Below are 19046 nucleotides of genomic sequence, written 5' to 3' on the forward strand. Positions count from 1 at the left end.
CCATTAGGTTAAACAAATATTGTTTTCCAAAGCAGTTAGACTCGGGCATGAACATTAAGGGGTTAATAGAACGACCAGGCTCGCACGAGACCCTGGGAAAATGGAAAAATAGAAAGTTTAAAATTATCCTTACATTCCATTCCTATTCATACTCTGGCAAAGGTGTAGTGGCTATACAATGGCCGCTGCATCATGTAACACCCATGTTTTGAAATATTTCTACATATTTTCCCTGACTGGAGGAGTATTTTGGTGGTTTAAGTCTAAAATAAAGAACCATATTACTGATTGTAAAACGTCGCAGAAGGCAACCGGTAGGTCGATGGCTTCATAAACTTATTATTGCTACGGGTCAATTCAGGGTTTCCTTGGACCTTTTCTCGGGGTTGCGCTGTAAATATGTTGTTACCATGTAACACCCACATTTTGAAATATTTCTACATATTTTCCCTGACTGGAGAAGTATTTTGGTGGTAAAATTTAACGGAGTGACCGCCTCCAAGCCATCGGTCACCCTCAGGTACCGAGGGCGCCATCGAGTGACATTCGAGGAATTCCGCGTGCCTCGACCGTAGCAGGTAATAATTTTACGAAGCGCCTTGACCTTACTAAGCTATGCAAGACGAAATAAAACTGAAAAATGTTTAAGTCTAAAATAAAGGAACCATATTATTGATTGTAAAACGTCGCAGAAGGCAACCGATAGGTCGATGGCTTCATAAACTTATTATTGCTACGGGTCAATTCAGGGTTTCCTTGGACCTTTTCTCAGGGTTGCGCTGTAAATATGTTGTTATCATGTAACACCCACGTTTTGAAATATTTCTACATATTTACTCTTTGAGTTTTTAATCCTTCGCTCAACATTTGCACATCATGCATTCGCATGAACCAACATTGACGGTACAAATGCTCGTACTACGAACCTCAGTGCACGATATCCCGATCGTTCCACGATTATTTTGCGCGTTGCTCTCTTCAGCAACCCAGGAACCGGTTCGCCGCGTCTCCAGAACTCAGTTATAGGATTGTTCCAGGACAACGACATTAAGGCCAGCTCCGGGAATAGACCTCGTTACGTGCTCGAGAGCATATAAAGGTGCTTAGCTAACCGTGCAAACTACCATTCGAAATCAACAGGGAGAATTCTCACATATGTTCGAAACGATTCTAGCGCTTTGATCGACGAACCAAAACGTGCAATGTTACGCAAGCCTTTCTTGATGTCTCCCTTCTCGAAATCAAATTATAACGACGCCCAGGCAGCGTCATATTAAACGGACGGGATTGTGCACTGCGCGATCTTCGTTCTGAATACGAATTTTACATTCGTTCCTAATTTAATTTCAACAGAATATACAGGGTGCTCTGCCCATCCTGGAAAAGATTTTAATGGGAGATTCTAGAGGCCAAAATAGAATGAAAATCAAGAATATCAATTTGTTGATTGAGGCTTCGTTAGTAAAAAATTTAATTAAAAAGTTTCAGATCGTTCTGTAAAAATTATTTTTGGTTGCGGCGGTCAATTACAATCATTTTTGGTGAATAGAAATATTCCCGAAATCCTACGTAGTTTTGAGAAAAAAATTCGAGTAGATGCCTAAATTTTTCGGCGAAATTGAAAAGCTTCAAATCACTTTGGAAAAATTATTTTCGATTGCGGGGGTCAATTGCAATCATTTTTGGTCAATAGACATACCCTCGAATTCCTAACCATTTTCGAGAAAAAAATTCCTTACCGAAAATATAATTTCAGACTAGAAATGTCACTCCAAAATTTCGTGTATATCTTTGAAACGTCATAACTTCTGAACGGATTGGACGATTTTAATGTTTAAAAAAGCAAACTACGCGTATTTTGGTGGAGAATATGTACAAATCGCAAAAATATTCGAAAAGTTGGTCCCTGACCTCGCAAAATGAGAAAAACCCCATAAAAATGGTCAAATTTTCAAGCAGTCATAACTCCTACAATAGTGAACATATTTCAATGAAACTTTTTTCTGAGATAGAGCTCGTGGGTACCTACAAAAAAGTATTAGACAACTTTTCTATAGGGCTTTAAACAGAATTACTAAAAATCAAGAACGAATTTTTAGGAAAAATCGATAGGGGGTAGCTACTGAAATTTTTTGGGGAAAAAAAATTTTTTCGAATCGTTCCAAAAAAATTATTTTTGGTTGTGGGGGTCAATTACAATCATTTTTGGTTAACAGACATATCCCCGAAATACTACTCAGTTTCGAGAAAAAAATTCGAGCAAGTGCCTAAATTTTTCGGTGAAAAAAAAAAATTTCAAATCGTTCTAAAAAAATTATGTTTAGCTAGAGGAGTCAATTATAATCATTTTTGGTGAATAGACATACCCTCGAAATCCTACGCACTTTCGAGAAAAAAATTCCTCACCGAAAATCTAATTTGTGGCCGAAAATGTTTCTATACTTTTTAACGAAGCCTCAATCAACAAATTAGTATCCTTGATTTTCGTCTTATTTTGTCTCTTTGTCGTGCAATTATTTTTTATTCGTATTCGAAGCTCCGAAACATTGAAAAAGGTTATGATTATGCACTGTATAAGCTGTACGCAAATAGGCAGCCATCGAATGCACTTTATCGATCGAATACTCGTAAGAGTGTGCAGAATCCTGAGGATTATGTCAATTTTAAACTCTGTTTCACGTTCCGTTCCAACGCATAATTCTATCGATGAGTTAAATGTTGACATTTTTACCGGTTTTTCCAACTTTGATCGCACGAACTCGTCTCGATACGCGGATTTGGTTCCCACTGTTGTTTAATTGCATCGACGTTTGTTAATCAGATTCCATCGTCCAACGTGCTTCTGTCGGGCACACGAACGCTATAGTACAACACGCTGATAATGTAACCAACGTCTGTCCCGTTTATGCATTACGATCCTCCCCTGCAAGCCCGTTTGCACGTCAAAAGTGAAACGATTGTCTTGTATCCGTTTAAACGCGATCGTACCAACGACTGCATTATTTCGCGTAACGCCGGAAACAGTTCCTACGAATCAATCTGTTATTTATCATTCATTTCACGCGCGATCTCACTGGAAATCGCGCGGATCGATTCCGACAGAGACGCGTCGTTTGGTCGATTGTTAAAACGAATCTGCAAATCCAATTCATCTGTCGCCTCTGCACAAATTGGTTAGATCGTGGAATCATAATGGGATTCAACGTTAATCGTTTCGCGATATACCGCTGCTATTATGTTAAATTAATCATAGAATGGCTATTAAGGCTTACTTTCCTCTTTCAATATTATACATACACTGGCTCGCGGAAGTATTCGAACGATAACGTATTCCTAATTGAAACTTACACGAAACTATGGTAAATATTTTGGAATTGTCGTCTATATCGCGTATGGGGAATACGCGAGAATAACATGTAAAAATTTTATTGAAATCAAATAACATATATCCGAGTTAGAAAGACTTTATTAGATTTAATAAAGTGTTCGAATTGGAAATGCAACCGTCGTATTAACAATATTTCTAGCCAGTGATGAATGTAAACATTGTTCAGTTCATACACAGTTGGTCAAAAAGAAATAAATTAATATCGATTTTTTGCAAAATGAATCAGAAAAAGTCAGAAACAAGTAAGTCGAGAAGAGAATTGATAATAAAATGGTACAAAGAAGGAAAATCTATGACTGAAATTGCAAAATTTATAGACAAGAGTAAGTCCACGGTTCGTTATATTCTTAAAAAATTTAATAACGAAGAAATCATTGTAAATAAATATCGCTGTGGTCGACTAAAAAAAATTAATGGAGACAGAAGAAAAGGCAGTGATATATACTTATACAATGTTTTATAACTTTCTATATTTGTAAGAATGGAAAGGAGAAACAAGAGAAAAATTGTCAAACCGGATGCATAGTGTAAAAGAACTGTATATAAGTATCTAAGCATCTAATAAAAAACTACTGAAACTAAAACGTATGGTGTCTTGAAACTGTATTATATCGTGAAATAAGTCAGAGAAGATAGAACAATTGAAAGATTTATATTTTTATAACTTTTTACAATTTTCTATATTTTTTATATTTAGCTTGAAATAAGACGTCATTAGTTTGTAACAATGTATAATAGAACGAGATTGTTAAACCTGAGTGGTGTAATTAAACTGAACGTAAAGTATTTAAGCACCGAACGAAACACTTCTGAGATCTGAATCTTGTGTTATTTTGCAAAATTAAATTTTCAAGATTTCCCAGGAAATCCTGTGTGCCTCTTTTTACGTTACACATTCATTGTTTTTTGGTTAATCATTCATCTTTATTTTTTTCAAAACGAAGGTTCATCGTATTCGAAACGAAATAAAGCAACGAGCACCAGATTGTCTCTCGATTAAAAATTTAAAATCGTCCCTATTGAAAAATTTAATTCTTTTAGTGCACGTTTCGAACCGCGGTTCGTAATCTGAATGTAGTAAAATAGACTTTGAATGCCGAGGGATGATACGCGTGCAACGAATCTGACGATAGTCCTCGTTCATACTTTCTCCCCCGACGCTCATTTTTTACGCCCAACTTTGAAATGCAGAAATGATGGCGGCACATCGTTCGAATCAATTTCCTACTGACTCGCGTGCAGGAAATCGAATGTTCCGGAAACGGGCTCTGGCGATGGCTACGAAAACGATAGGCTACCAGCAGCTAGTCGATCTCTTTGCCAGATAATCTTTTCCCCTTCCATTATTATTTCTTTTTCTCTTTCACGTTTTAATACCTGCTCGAGAACAAGAAGATTCTTTTGAGCTTATTTCTTTGTGTATAAAACTAAAGCTCGACAAATTCTATTTTCCATACAAACAGTAATGCAAGTAACCTTATATTGAAATTCTTATTTAAAAAGAATAATATTGGCATAACGATCGCTGATTTTATATGCGTACTTGCTTTTTAGATTTTTGTTTTTCAAATCTAACAATGAGGTGCATTTAGTGGCAGGTTTTCCTAACGAATCTCCAACGATTCTGTTTACAAAATGGAGGTGAACTTTCTCTCTTTCTCTCGTTTCAAAGGAACATACCTTTTAACATCACGTTCTCGAAATCCCTGGTCGCTCAACCTTCGGTTCAAACCCTTAATGAATGGCTGATTTTATCCAGTCCTCGGCTCTGGGGACCCCTAATCGAGAGCCACGTGTTATCGTAAACGTGACGTCAGGTCCCTTTGTTCTAGCTGTTGGACAGAGCACAAAGTCGAACGCTGATCAGCTCACCTTCAGTTCTCGTTAACCCCTTCCCGTGCCATTTAGACGAAATCCGTGCCCAAACATTATGCGTCAACGCGCGGTAAACAGACTAGACTGATGCTAAACTGCTTTGTAACAGAGGTTATAAGAATCGTGACCGACTCTTGTGGCGTACTGATAGGAACTAAAACTCAATCACGATCGTCATTTGCTGTCCGTGAGCCTGGCTCGTGATGTTTACGTTTGGGCCGACCTTCTGTTCGCGAGCCTGGCTCGTGATATTCGTGTTTGGGCCAAAATCTTCATCACGAGAAAAGAGGTTAATAAAGTTAGAAATGTTTAAAACCTTTCTCAGAGTCAGTCAGCCTATTATGAAAATTATAAAAATCTCTTTGAGCCTTAAAACGAAATAATTCAAATCATAAAAATACTATAAAAACATATTACTAATAAATATCGGGGCATGTTTTTATTTAATAGAGTTAGAAATGTATACAACATTCCTTATGTTTATATTAATAAAAAATCAAAATCATAGTACATATTTTCCATGCTTCTTATTTATATCCAACCTTTCCCATTAATTCCTCAATTTTCATAAATTCTCAAGTTCTTTTTCTTACGCATAGATTCAAGAGGGATAGTCAGATGATAAATGGTGATTGCGGAAAAAGTAGTACATTATAGAATTTTTTCTTATACATACAAACCTCGTACATCAATATTTTTGTAATAAAACACTGATATACCTTTTCAGTTATTCTCAACTAGAATACAACGTTCATAAAACAGTTAAAAAGAATTTATATATTCGAAAATACGACTATAAACTTAGCTTATAAAATATTCGTACCTTAATTACAAGCCAATCGTTTCTCACTAATTCTTCTCCATAAAATATGTTTCATTGCTGTTTGCAATGTCTGTAACATTTGTTCGCGGATTTAGATGCAACGCGTCGAAGACTTCTGATCTCCTGCGTACTTTATTCGCGCCTTTGACATGTAAATGCACTGTCGTCGGTATACTTGGCCGTTGAATTTAAAAATTATTATGCAGACTGGTTGGAAAAGAAAACGGATGTGGTTGCAAATCAACAGAGTCGCCTCGAAACAACGGTACGATCGCCTATTCAAATTGCTCGCGATTCAGATTGTTAAAATTTCTGCGAAAAAGAAGACAATTCTTGCGTACAATGTGCCACTTTAATTATTTCAATTGCGACGGTGGTTGAACATTTTCAGCCAGCAGCAAAGGGGAAGCTAGGAGACGCGATATTCTGATTAACCGACACTCGAGCCGGCGTATCCTAAATTCGACACTATGTTCAAACCTGCTGTTGTTTGCCGGCTGAATTTAATTAACAACGTTAATCAGGCCACTTGAATTTCGCCTGGTCAATGAAAGGATAGTGTTGCGGCTCGAATACGATTCTCCGCGTGGCGGGTCGGATTTTTAAGCGAGTTGAAACGGGTTTATCGCGATGATTCCGCTAAAGCTAACTCGCGTGTGAAGCGACGAATTTCGCTGCCAACTTAAATTTATTAAAGCTTTATTTTAATAGAATAAATTAACACGTTCACTGTCACACCAAATCCCTCAAATTGTCTACGGAAACGATTGTTTTCATTTTTCTACAGCCTCGTTAAAATTCAAGAGTTAGTCTAAATTTATTTTCTTTAACATCTAATCTTAAGAATTAACAAGTATTTATCATAATTATTTTCTTATACTGCAATTTTGAAGATGCATAGATAAATAAACGCCTACATAAATTGTGACACATAATGAAAATAGTTTGAAGCTTCTTTTAAAGGGGTATTGCTGTTTAGACTGTCATTTAATTGTTTTTTTTTTAAATGGTAGGTAGGCTGTTTTGTACTGAGATTTTACAGATATATTTATTCATCCTATAAGTATGTACGACATTTTTTTTGTCAAGAAATATTAAAAATTGTCGAAGTTATAATTTCTTGTATAAATGTGTTTTTTTAAAACTTACTTCCATGATATTTCAAGATCTAGCAGATCGATTGACGTCAAATTCGGAGAGAATATTCAGCAGACACGTCTTTATCTCTGAAACTAGAGAATTTAATAAATATTGAATTTTACTATTTTTTTTAATATGCTAAAGGCAAAAGAAAAGTTAAAAAATAGAAATTCAAAACTCGAAGCCCAGCCATTCTTTTATTTATCGAGATTTCGACTTCTCTCTAGTTCCTGCTACACCCTTTCTAATGAAGATTCTTTTTCAGAAGAGTCATTAAACAAGAAGTCATAACTCTCACAATTTTTAATATTTTTTTATGAAAAAAATACTGTACATGCTCATAAGATGAATAAATATACATATTTGCAAAATCTCAGTAAAAAACAGCCTACCTACCATTAAAAAAAAAATAGACACTTATGATGTATTTATTTGTACCAAAGAAATTAAAACGATAGATACTTGAAGAAATGTATAACGCAATAGAAACAAATGTTTATTCATTTTTGTCTAGAATTACAATTTTTATTAAAAATTACGAACGAGTCATTTTGACCACTTCGGTAGTTCTAGTGTCAAAAAGAAATTGGAATTCTCGTCGCGAGTACAACGCAAATTGTCAGGTAAAATTTCTAAATGAAACGTAATTTTGCTGATGGAGAAAACGATACCGACGTTACATTGGTTTATCTTTCCAATTCATTTAAGTCGTTTTGCCGTCACCTTTCAGATGCAGATAAATTGCGTCCACGGCTTCGAAAGCCAGGGAATTCGGTGGCCTTTGTGGAGTCACGACGTTTCAACCCTCGGCGCCATTCGAGGGGCTCATTTCACGCGCGTACGTGAGATATCGCGCGTATCCTTAAACCGTTTCGAGAGCAAACAATGAAAACCGTGAGTTCAAAAGAACGACTACCGTGCCACCGAATGGCTGGAGCGTGCCCTTTGCAATTTCCGTTGACATTTCCTTTGGGCCAGGCATCCTTTACCAGCTTAATATCTTTCCGTTGCTCAGTTTCTGCGAACGTAACCGTGGACTGAAACAGTGGTTGAAATTAAACGATTCGAGAAATTTTTCATCGCATCTTCTTTCTAGCAAACTGGCAATTTAAAATGAAATCTCTACACACGATGGCTACCATTCTCAATCCCTATGATTTATCCTAAGGTAAATATATAGAATAATTGTGTAAATTATCCACATTGTAGAAAATTTTCTTCATTTCGTGGACAAAGAAATTTTATGGTTCAATTATTAATTATAAACAGTCTTTTTCTCAATACTTTATTATGTACATAATTGGGAAATTTTGTGTATCCTCCACCCAAATTGGAAAATCTTTACGAGTCAAGAAAAAGAGAGCACATCCTTCTTTCTATTCCAGATGGACTGTTTCGTGCAGAAAATATTTATATTACAGGTCAACTGTGGTTATTTTCTAATCGATGCTTGTGACGAAGTGAACCGAAGTCGGGTATCCTTAAATATCCTGGAAGACAAGAAAAGTTCAAGCGCATCGGGGTCAGACCTATCGATCTTCCTGACCTATGCCTTCGTTCCACTTTTCGTACTTTCGAATCACAATCGGCCCTCCTGAAGTGCTTCTAAAAATCGAAACGTCTGGCTAGTCGCTCTAGAAACGAGCTCACAGCTAAATACTTCGTTTCAGATATTTCTAAAAACTGGCACATATATTTTAATCGATTGTTTTTTTCAAATCGTTCGATGCATTTAACGACTACATGAACTGTATAATTTCGAATCTTGGCAATATCGTTGAGAATAGAAAGTACATTCGGTACAGAGGAATAATCGATTAGTCCAGATTGTATGGATAATTTATTTACAAGAGTAAAACATTATGTACAAGAATGCCTCGAGAATCGTATGAAAACAAAACACGCTGAAGGATGTAGATAGGGAACACAGTTTCAATTTACGCGTTAGTCACGATGTAAATTATAAGAGTTGTACAGTTTTCCTTTTTGTTCGAGTAACCCTGAACTGGCACTATTTTTTCCTCGAACGTTCATCAACGTTTCTGCCTTGAATGAATAACGAGAAGGAATAGAAAAAGTGATTAATTACGTGCCACGTCGTTTCGAAATACGTCGTTAACGGAAAACGAAAAATGAGATTAAATTACGCGTGTCTTTCTAAGCAATATTTAAACGACTCTTTTATAAAGGCAAAGAATTCGAGTACTGCGTGATAAAAGAATTTGAAATGCAACAGAAGAATATAGTGATCTATCTATTGTAAAAAAAAAGGAAATAGAACCAATTTAAGTAGAAAATTTAAACCATTTAATAATCCACATTACTCAACGATTAATAGAGAAAGCTATTGAAAATTGGCAAATCGTTGGGATATAAGTAGCACAAACGAATATTCACGATACAAAATTCAGATTGATGACATCTCGAGGATTTTCTTTTATGTTATTGCAAGTGTGTTACCTCGTACGATGGCAGCAGTTCAGGGTAACTTTGGTCTTTATATTAACGCCTACTCTGTAGTAGAAAGTATGTTGTTAGAGGGATGGGATGTAGACGAGGGTTAATTCGGTGTCGTTTTTTTTTCTACATCGACGTCTAGCTTTTTGGTTGCTTTTGTGGAATTTTAATACATTCTTCTTCTAATTAACGCTCTTCTTACAAGCTCTGTTTTTCCTCAGACCTTTTACTCTCTCTCTCTCTCTCTCTCTCTCTCTTTCACTCTGCTTTACTCAACTTCGTATTATTCTATCGCACGACAATCGATCAAAATGTAAAGACGACAGTACAGTGGCTCAGACTCGAATCCACCTAAACGAAATTCGAAATGATAATTTTAAAATAATAATTTATGCTTCGATAGTGCATGTGCTGAATTTTAATAAGAAAATACTCACAAACACTGGTTTATAATAACGCTTGTTTGTATCGTTTTTAAATTCATCCTCTTAGTCTCCAAAGAATTCATGTATTCAGATCAAATATTATATAACAATCGTTTATGAATTTTTGGTGTCGTTAGTTTTGGGATTGTTAATAGCATTCTAGTGTGTAACGTTAATACTTGTTGAGACTTTTATTTTAATTTTCAAGGAAAATGGGAAAAGCAAAAATTAAAGAAAAACAAATACAGCGTGTAGAATCAAGTATACAGTCATACTCTTTAACTAGGTGATGAAACGTAACAATTGAGATTCTGTGTCGTATAGCCTTAAAGATATTAATCTATAACGTTTTTAATTTTCCATTTTTGTATATAAACTGAGCAAGTAACATTATTATATTATATGTAATAAAATTACAATACAATAGCACTTTATAATTTAATTGTATGTATTCGACTCGACAGAATGAAAATCGACTCAGAACGTCAAATTACACAATAGTCCTTCGTTTCAAGATTGAATTTCTTGTTATTGAATTGAACGCGAATAAATAACACATTCAAGTACTCACAAGACATTTAACTCTTCGGTAGAATTTTAATAATAGAATATTGTATTGTAAAAAATACACCATTAATTCCCAATGTGCTTAAAATGCACAATATTATATTTGTTTTTAGATTTTTCCATTTCAATTAGAAATTAGAATCCAAAATTCAATTAGAATTCATAATCGTTTCAAATTATTTTATAGTATTACAATTAAAATGGTAATATACTTGTGACGCAATAATGAATTTTTGCAGTATAAATATGAAAATATTCACTATTTATAGCCATCTTAATAATTTCTGATTTTATGAATACTCGAAAATTTATTGCTTCTTAAAAAAGTACTCGTGACAGATAGGAGATTATTTGATGTACGACAGTACATTTATTTATCATCTTTTTTCATGTACATAAAAATGATTGTTACTTCATCTAATAAAAATCAGACAATTAGAACGTATGAAAATTAATTACGTCGCTTCGATTTTTGTACATTTGGATACAAAATTTTCCAATCATATGTAAACAAATGTATTCTAATAGATTCACGTTCCTAATTGATTATAATTTTCCAAAGAAACTTTTTGCTTTATTCTGCGACAAAGTCTAAGATTTCAAAAACAGTTATTAATGAACGAAAAAGATTCGCTTGGTCTCTTTTGCGGCACTTCGAATCCCCAGGGAACTCAGAACATGTCTGCTTTAAATTCCTTTGGGAATCTAAAATAGATTCTGTCAGTAGTTACTATCTTTTTTTTCGTATTCCACGTAAAAATACCTGTAAATTTTTTTTTCTGTATTATTTTCACGTAGCGCCGTAACAACATTTCATTTTAATGAATGCACAGTTCATTACTTGTATACAAAGTAATTGTGGTTTCGTATTTCGAATGGAACGCAGACACAAAGAGCGATGAAAATTCTAAAACAATATATTGTTGCGTTTCGGAACGAAGTACAATATTTTTTTATGTAAAATATTTTTTATAAGAACATTTTACAGTAAATGTCAGTGGTTACTGTAGAAATTATCGAATGATTCTTTTAAAATTAAAGTAACAGAGACATTGTTCTTATAAATATTTTTATTTCTTGTTTTGTGTACCTTTTCGGAATGTACATGTATATATATTTAGCAATCATCGATTCATTTTGATTTTACATTTTAGAATTGAAGGTCGTCTCGCGACCATATTATTGTACATGAATTCATCCATACTATTGTTGGTATTAACACGCAAGAAAAAGAAATACATATGTGCTTCCATTTGAACAGACATCGATGGCCATGATAATTCTGAAAACAATGTCCTTGCTAATAAAAATTTCTCTGTATCGTACTCGTCCTTTGGAAACATTAACATTAGTCCTTAAACGATAGTTTCTTTTTATCCTTGCAACTAATTCTAAGTGGGACATTCTGCATAAAAAACACTTTAGGTTTTGAAGAGAATTTTGTTATTTGTTTTCTTTTTAAAAAAAAGTAACGAGTAACAAATAACTTAAACTTTAATTCAAACACACGTAGGAGTTATGAGAGGTGTTATTGAAATCCACGGATAGCAATACTGTGAAGAATAATTATACAGGACTTAAATCAGTATTTATGCTTTTTTCATAAATTGCGACAGAATGGAGATATACATAAATCACTCGCAGTTGTGGTACAGGAAATCGCATATTGCTCGTATACGATCGATTTTTAAATGGATTTTTATGGTACACTTATACTCGCGATCGTGACCATTATAACATAGTTTTACATTCTTCGAGATTCTTTTCGAAGCCCCTTTTATACAGAATGTTCCAAGAAAAGTGTTGCACATGTATAATAATTTACAAGATTTACAGTGATAATTGCGTGGTACCTTGTATGAGATATCAATAAAATCAGAAATTATTAAAAAGCTATTTCTTTGTGATAAACAGTTGTCGTAAGTCTAAATTTATGGAAGAAATGACTGCTCATCGAACGAGAATTTTTTTTATGAACGATCACAATTTCTTTATTTATTTTAACGTTGCGGTCCTTTTTTCGAAAGTAGGAAAATTGCAAATAAATAAGTTCCTCTTGATTAGAATTATAAATAAAGCACATGATTAGTAAGTTTGATGAATATACGTGTTATTTAAAATCTCGGGATTAGATTTAAAAAGAATTGCATTTTCTGTACTCACAATCGGTATTTTGATTCGTATCTTGCTTTTATCTTCTAAAGAAAGAGATCGATCACGCTGAACATTCGCACATATGTTATGAAATTCCTTAACGTGCCATTTACCACGAACGAACGAATATCTACGACGCAAACGATCGTTCTCGTCTGTAACAATTTTATTTACGGAGTCGTTTCGCTTAATTTACACACTTACACATCGAAATATCATTTTTGCAAACGCACGTCCACGGTTCCGCTCTATCAATCACTCGAATCCCCATTTACAACAAACAATATACAACATTACTTCGATACTTCTTTCTTTCTTTACTCTGACGACGCTAGAACGCTGTAATCTGTAAATTATTACACATATCGAACCTGGGATACTACGACGACATTTCTGTAGAGTGTTATCTATAGATATACTGGCAACCGTTGTTTCTGGTAGCAAAATAGCTTCCAACAATCTGTCGCCGTTACCGTAGTACACGAATACTATAATCGCGACAAAAGACTTCGACCACTCGCTTCTCAACCTATTACGATCATTATTTAAACAGTACAAGGGCCAGAGAGAGGGGGGGGGGGGAGTACAAGAACTTAAACACAATAAGAAAAACATCTATTACCTGAATTTTATTCGCTTCGAGCGATCTCTTTATTCGTCGACAAATGTTGAACGATCGTCGAAGCATTTAATATTCTATTTGTAATTTCCACAGGTCAGATACTCGAATTCCTCCCCGACATTTTGTCAGCCCCCCTCCCTTTAAGCTCTTTTATATCCGTCGTTGGCCAGAGCAGCTTGACTTTTTCGCGCCTGTGTGTCTTTTAAACCCCACGCGTTAAGATGATCAGATGGATATGGTCGCTCAAAAGTCCTTGAGTGGTAAAAGTCTTTTACTGTGACCGTTGATACTGCTTTAGAGTGGTCCGTTACTGACAATACAACACAAATCAGCGTAAACTTACGCGAAAATATAAGTCGAAAGTGCAGAATAAAGTTTTTGTAAGTGACCCCTTTGGATACGTTTAGTAATTTTTATAAATTTTATAACTTCAACTGCGATTGGATAATTAGAAGTTTCTTATCAAGTTTAAATTTATAAAAAATGTTTTGACTCGTTCATTTTGGTTTAGCTATAATCCTTTGTGTATAGAATTTCAGTGAATATTTCAAGTTATTTTTCCAGAAAAACGAAAGCTCACTCGCGGAAACTTTACGCTGCACTTTTTTGTTTTCATTTTGCGAAGTATCATTTCCATTTTGGTTGTACCAACAGTAACGGATTGCGTATGGTGTGGGCCCAGCACAAACCCAATATGGTGTGTAGAGGGAGACAAAGCCACGCAAAAGGGGCTCCACGTATGGCGTGGGGTTACATATGTATATTCGTCGTGAAACCGGTCGGGAAAGAGTTCTTTCATCGATGATTATTTTTACAATGGGTATCGTAGCAGACAAAAACGAATGGTAAAGTGTACTCGAAAAACTTCCATCGTTGTTTGTTGATTTCTCTTCTTCGATCGCGAGTCGTCATGGGAAATTTATATTCCCCGTTACGCGTTGCGGCTGAAGAACCTTTTTCCTATGGTTTTAAGCAGACTAATACTTGTCTGGTCATACACATAGTAATACGACTTACGGAAATTACGATTTACGGATAATTGATGTACAATAGCGGACAAAATATGTACTGGCAACTTATGGTAATCGTAATCTGAAATATCGTTTTTCTGTTTTGCAAGATATATTAAGTAAACGTGGTACTTGCGAAGATCTGTGTATGAGATGGAAACGGTGTTAGTCAGGAATGTTTTGGAAAATTGTGTCACCTCCGTACTTTTCTTCTTTCTTTCTTTGTGCACGTACCAATATATTATTAAAAAACTAAGTACTGTTAATTTCTGATGTAATAATACAATCAATGATCACGTTATGTTGATTACCAGTGCGCTATAATACAGAAACTTGAACACCTTTAATAATCAACATAACTTATGTACACTTGTGCGTTGATTCATTAACGCCATTGAAAACGTCACGCATAATCAGTTTTTGATTGAGCAGAATCTGTCACGTACGATTTGGCTGTCGCGTATAGTCGGTGGAAGAGATACAACGAACTTGTAAATTTAATTAAGCCCTGAAGACTGTGTTTTAAGAATCCAATGTAAATTTTTATTTTTAACACAATAGCAAATATAACTTTGGCTACGTTCACAGTGTGACTGTGTTCCGGGAGATTGATCTAATGTACAAGCTATACTCAATTGAGAGATACAAGCATATGTCTGATAGCCCACGTGATCAGTTAATTCTGATCCGATTATAAACTTATGTTCATGTTTATAAATGGGATTCCTGAACAGCTGTTGGAGAACTGTGGTATGGCACTTTGCACAATTACGTTCACTTACGTTATGCAACGGTTGACCCTGAAATGAATCTTGAACATTCGTGTTTCATTATTTTTGTTTTATTATTCGCGTTTATTCAAAATTATAATCAGATCGAGTTCAATTGAGATCACGTCCGATACGGTCATTGCTTATATGGATTATGCTTGTTTGCCAAAGTAACACTAGTGAATCAGGAATCTAATCGATAGACTGCTTCAATATTTCCTAATTAACGTATCTCTGTCACCGATTACACTTTGATCCTGATTTAGCATAATAGTAAGCGACTTATAACAACTGAATATTATCGTAAAAAATTTAACGTTACGTAAAAGTAATTGGAATCACTGGCGATGTATTCATTCGTGACAGAAGTTCCGAACATTATTTAATCGAGTTATAATTTAAAAATTCATTCGATTCCAATCGTCGATGACAATTCTTCGGTAGCAGAATACCACAATTTTATTGGCATTTCAAATAATCATAAATTCAACGAGGTGAATTACCATTGAGGCACCATCATAATAATCACAATATAATAAAACAAAAATAAGTGTCTTTTGTTCGTAAAAAATGTTAACTTGAATCTAGAATTTATCGCTAGCAAGACGAAACTACACGAGAAAGTTCATTTATCCACTTCGCGTGAAATTCAGCAAATCCCTTCGACCTTTTGAGAGGTATATCCCACAATCCATATAGAAAATTACACCGTGGAAAAATATCGTTATTTTTGCCTGTTGCAGGATTAAACATGAAACTTTTTTCATTAGCGGGTTGTAATTCCCTTTAAAAGTACGGCGAGCGTGTACTGATCGCATACCAACAATATCTTTTTCTTCGTGGTGTGAACTAGTTCCGAAACTAATACGATAGGGAAGAATAAAACTCGATAATAGAGTTCTCAAGATCCTTCCTGCAACAATTTCTCTGAAACGAGCCAAACGTTTTATAGAATTCAACGTCCCACAAATTTTATTTCAGAAAACATTGTCATCGACGACTCCTTTTAAATAAAAATCTCCAAGCTGAAAGAAAGGATTCACCGACTCGCTTCGACCAAAAAAACGTTCATCTTGCGTTACAAGAAAAGTTTCTTCTTCATCGATGATCGCTCCGCGGCATGTTGGGCTGTCAATTAAATTTCGATCGAGACACAAACAGGGAAGGGGAAACTACGTTTTACTGTGTCCAACGATCCATCGAATTTTTTGTTAATGCTCGGTAACATTTGTCGGGTTGTGCACGATGTATTCGTGCATATACGCACACACGCACACAGTTCATAGCACACGTTCAAACACGCATGATAACACACATTATCTCAATTGACCCAAAAAGAAGGCGAGCATTACAAGGACAGTCTTCGATGTCGGCGAGCCTGCTGCCGTGTTCCCGTGCTGCATTGCAGCTGGTTTCTCTCCTGAAACAAGAACAACGAGACTCAGATTAGTATCTGCCCTTGTACATACTTGCCATTACACACATACGCGCAGCATGTGTGGTGAAACCGGGCAGGGAATGATTCAAAACGTGAAAATAAATCGCGAGAAAAAAGTAGTATTTTAATACAATTATTCTGGCGCGTCTGACCATTAATTGTTCTTTCTACTTATATCGACGTCGAAGTTATTTTCTTCAGTGCCACGCATACCCAATGGAATTTTCAAAGTCTCGTAAACAAGAATTTATACGAGTCTGAGAAGTCTAAAGAATTTACATGCACCGTTGCACTTAAAAAGAAATTTAAAGTTAATAAAAGTATGTTACATTGAATATATACAGAGTGTTCGGCCACCTCTGGGAAAAATTTTAATGGAAGATTCTATAGGCTAAAATAAAACGAAAATCAAGAATATTAATTTGTTGATGGAGGCTTCGTTAAAAAGTTATTAACGTTTAAAGTTCCGTCCGCACTGAATTTTTTTCTAGAAAGCATTTCGAGGATATGTCTGTTGACCAAAAATGATTGTAATGGACCCCCTCAATCGAAAATAATTTTTTTAGAACGATTTGAAAAAATTCTTTTTCGCCGAAAAATTTAGGCACCTACCCCCTTGTCGATTTTCCTTAAAAATTCGTTTCTCATTTTTAGTAATTCTGTTTGACGCCCCATAGAAAAGTTGTCTAATACTTTTTTGTAGGTACCCACGAGCTCTACTTCAGAAAAAAGTTTCATTGAAATATATTCACAATTGTAGGAATTATGGCTGTTTGAAAATTGGACCATTTTTATGGGGTTTTTCTCATTTTGTGGGGACAAGGACCAACTTTTCGAATATTTTTGCGATTTGTACATATTCTCCATCAAAATACGCGTAGTTTGCTTTTTTAAACATTAAAATCGTCCAATCCGTTTAGTAGTTATGACGTTTTAAAGATAAACACGAAATTTTGTAGTGACACTTCTGGCCTGAAATTATATTTTCGGTAAGTAATTTTTTTCTCGAAAATGGTTAGGATTTCGAGGGTATGTCTATTCACCAAAAATAATTGTAATTGACACCAGCAACTGAAAATAATTTTTTCAGAACGAGTTGAAATTTTTTAATTTTGTCGAAAAATTTCACACCTTCTCGAGTTTTTTTCTCGAAAGTGGGTAGGATTTCGAGGGTATGTCTAATGATCAAAAATGATTGTAATTGACCCCCGCAACCAAAAATAATTTTTCCAGAATGATTTGAAATTTTTTAATTTAATTTTTTAATAATTTTTTAATGAAGTCTCAGCCAAGAAATTGATGTTCTTGATTTTCGTCTTATTTTGGCCTCTAGAATCTTCCATTTTAACTTTTCCCAGGGATGGCTGAACACCCTGTATAATCACATTTACATATGATTCGATGTGTTTGGTCGGAACACTCGTGCTAGGAATGTGGATATCGTTTCAAGTTGAGCACTGTCGGAAATATAATTACTTAACAATGACAATTAAAAGCATTAGTACGGGGTTCGCATAGTTTTGAAACGATGTCATCGGCCTGTTGAAATAATTAAATACTCTTTTATTAACGATGGAAACTTCGACGAAGAAATTTGTGGTATCCGTGGTATATTTTAATGTAACGAATATGAAATACATATTCAAACAGAAAAAATAAAGCTTTATCGAATGTTTAACGCCTGACTCGAATAGAAAAAGTAATTATGTCCCCCTCAAATCAGAGTAATTTTTATGTGAAATATTTATTTGGAACATCGTTAATTTTTTGGATTATCCAAACGATCTATAATTTAAGATTATGGACAATAAAAATTTAAATTTCTCTCGGGCAATAAATGTCTTGTAAACTTCATTTGAGTCGCGTTGTTCGTAAATCTGGCGCCGCGTACATTGTGCAGTTGCAATATTTTCGGTCGAAATTACTACATAAGGGATGCGCCCAGTTACAGAACGCTGCGAAGCTCGTCACGAGCCTCCGCACGTGACGTAAATCCCATTGCGCGTGATGTGCAACTGCAAGTAAGGTGTATGACGGGGTGAAATTAGTAGCGAAAGCAACCCTTGTCTCCGCGCCAAAAATACAGGGGAATTTTATTTCGAAAGTCCTGAAAAACAATGTTACCCACGTCGCGCGATAAATCCAAGAACCAGCCACGCTAAATAATAAATCTAAACTTTACGTGCCGTTTTCGGTCGCAGAATCGGCTGCCTGCACGATTATGGGAAACTGTCATCGACCAGTATCGACAGGAACGAAAGCAAATTATTCTATTTCTACCCCTTTATATCGTGAAACGTAATAAACGTATAAAATTAAAATTTTAGGCACTGTTTGCATTTTCGTTCGCGTAATGAGCAACGAGGGCGTATAGTAA

At 35.1% G+C, this 19046-nt stretch overlaps 1 protein-coding gene across 1 annotated transcript in view; it reads right to left on the reverse strand.

Moving 5' to 3' along the window:
* Nucleotides 1-9104: 9104 nt before the first annotated feature.
* Nucleotides 9105-19046, reverse strand: part of Dpr1 (defective proboscis extension response 1) — a 363943-nt gene continuing 354001 nt past the window's right edge. The window contains exon 6 of the mRNA XM_076765000.1: nt 9105-16651. Coding sequence (XP_076621115.1) covers nt 16548-16651 — 104 coding nt within the window. The 3' untranslated portion in view covers nt 9105-16547. The remainder of the gene's footprint in view (nt 16652-19046) is intronic.

This window comes from Colletes latitarsis, chromosome 5, assembly GCF_051014445.1.
Source record: "Colletes latitarsis isolate SP2378_abdomen chromosome 5, iyColLati1, whole genome shotgun sequence".
Classification (NCBI taxonomy): Eukaryota; Metazoa; Arthropoda; class Insecta; order Hymenoptera; family Colletidae; genus Colletes; species Colletes latitarsis.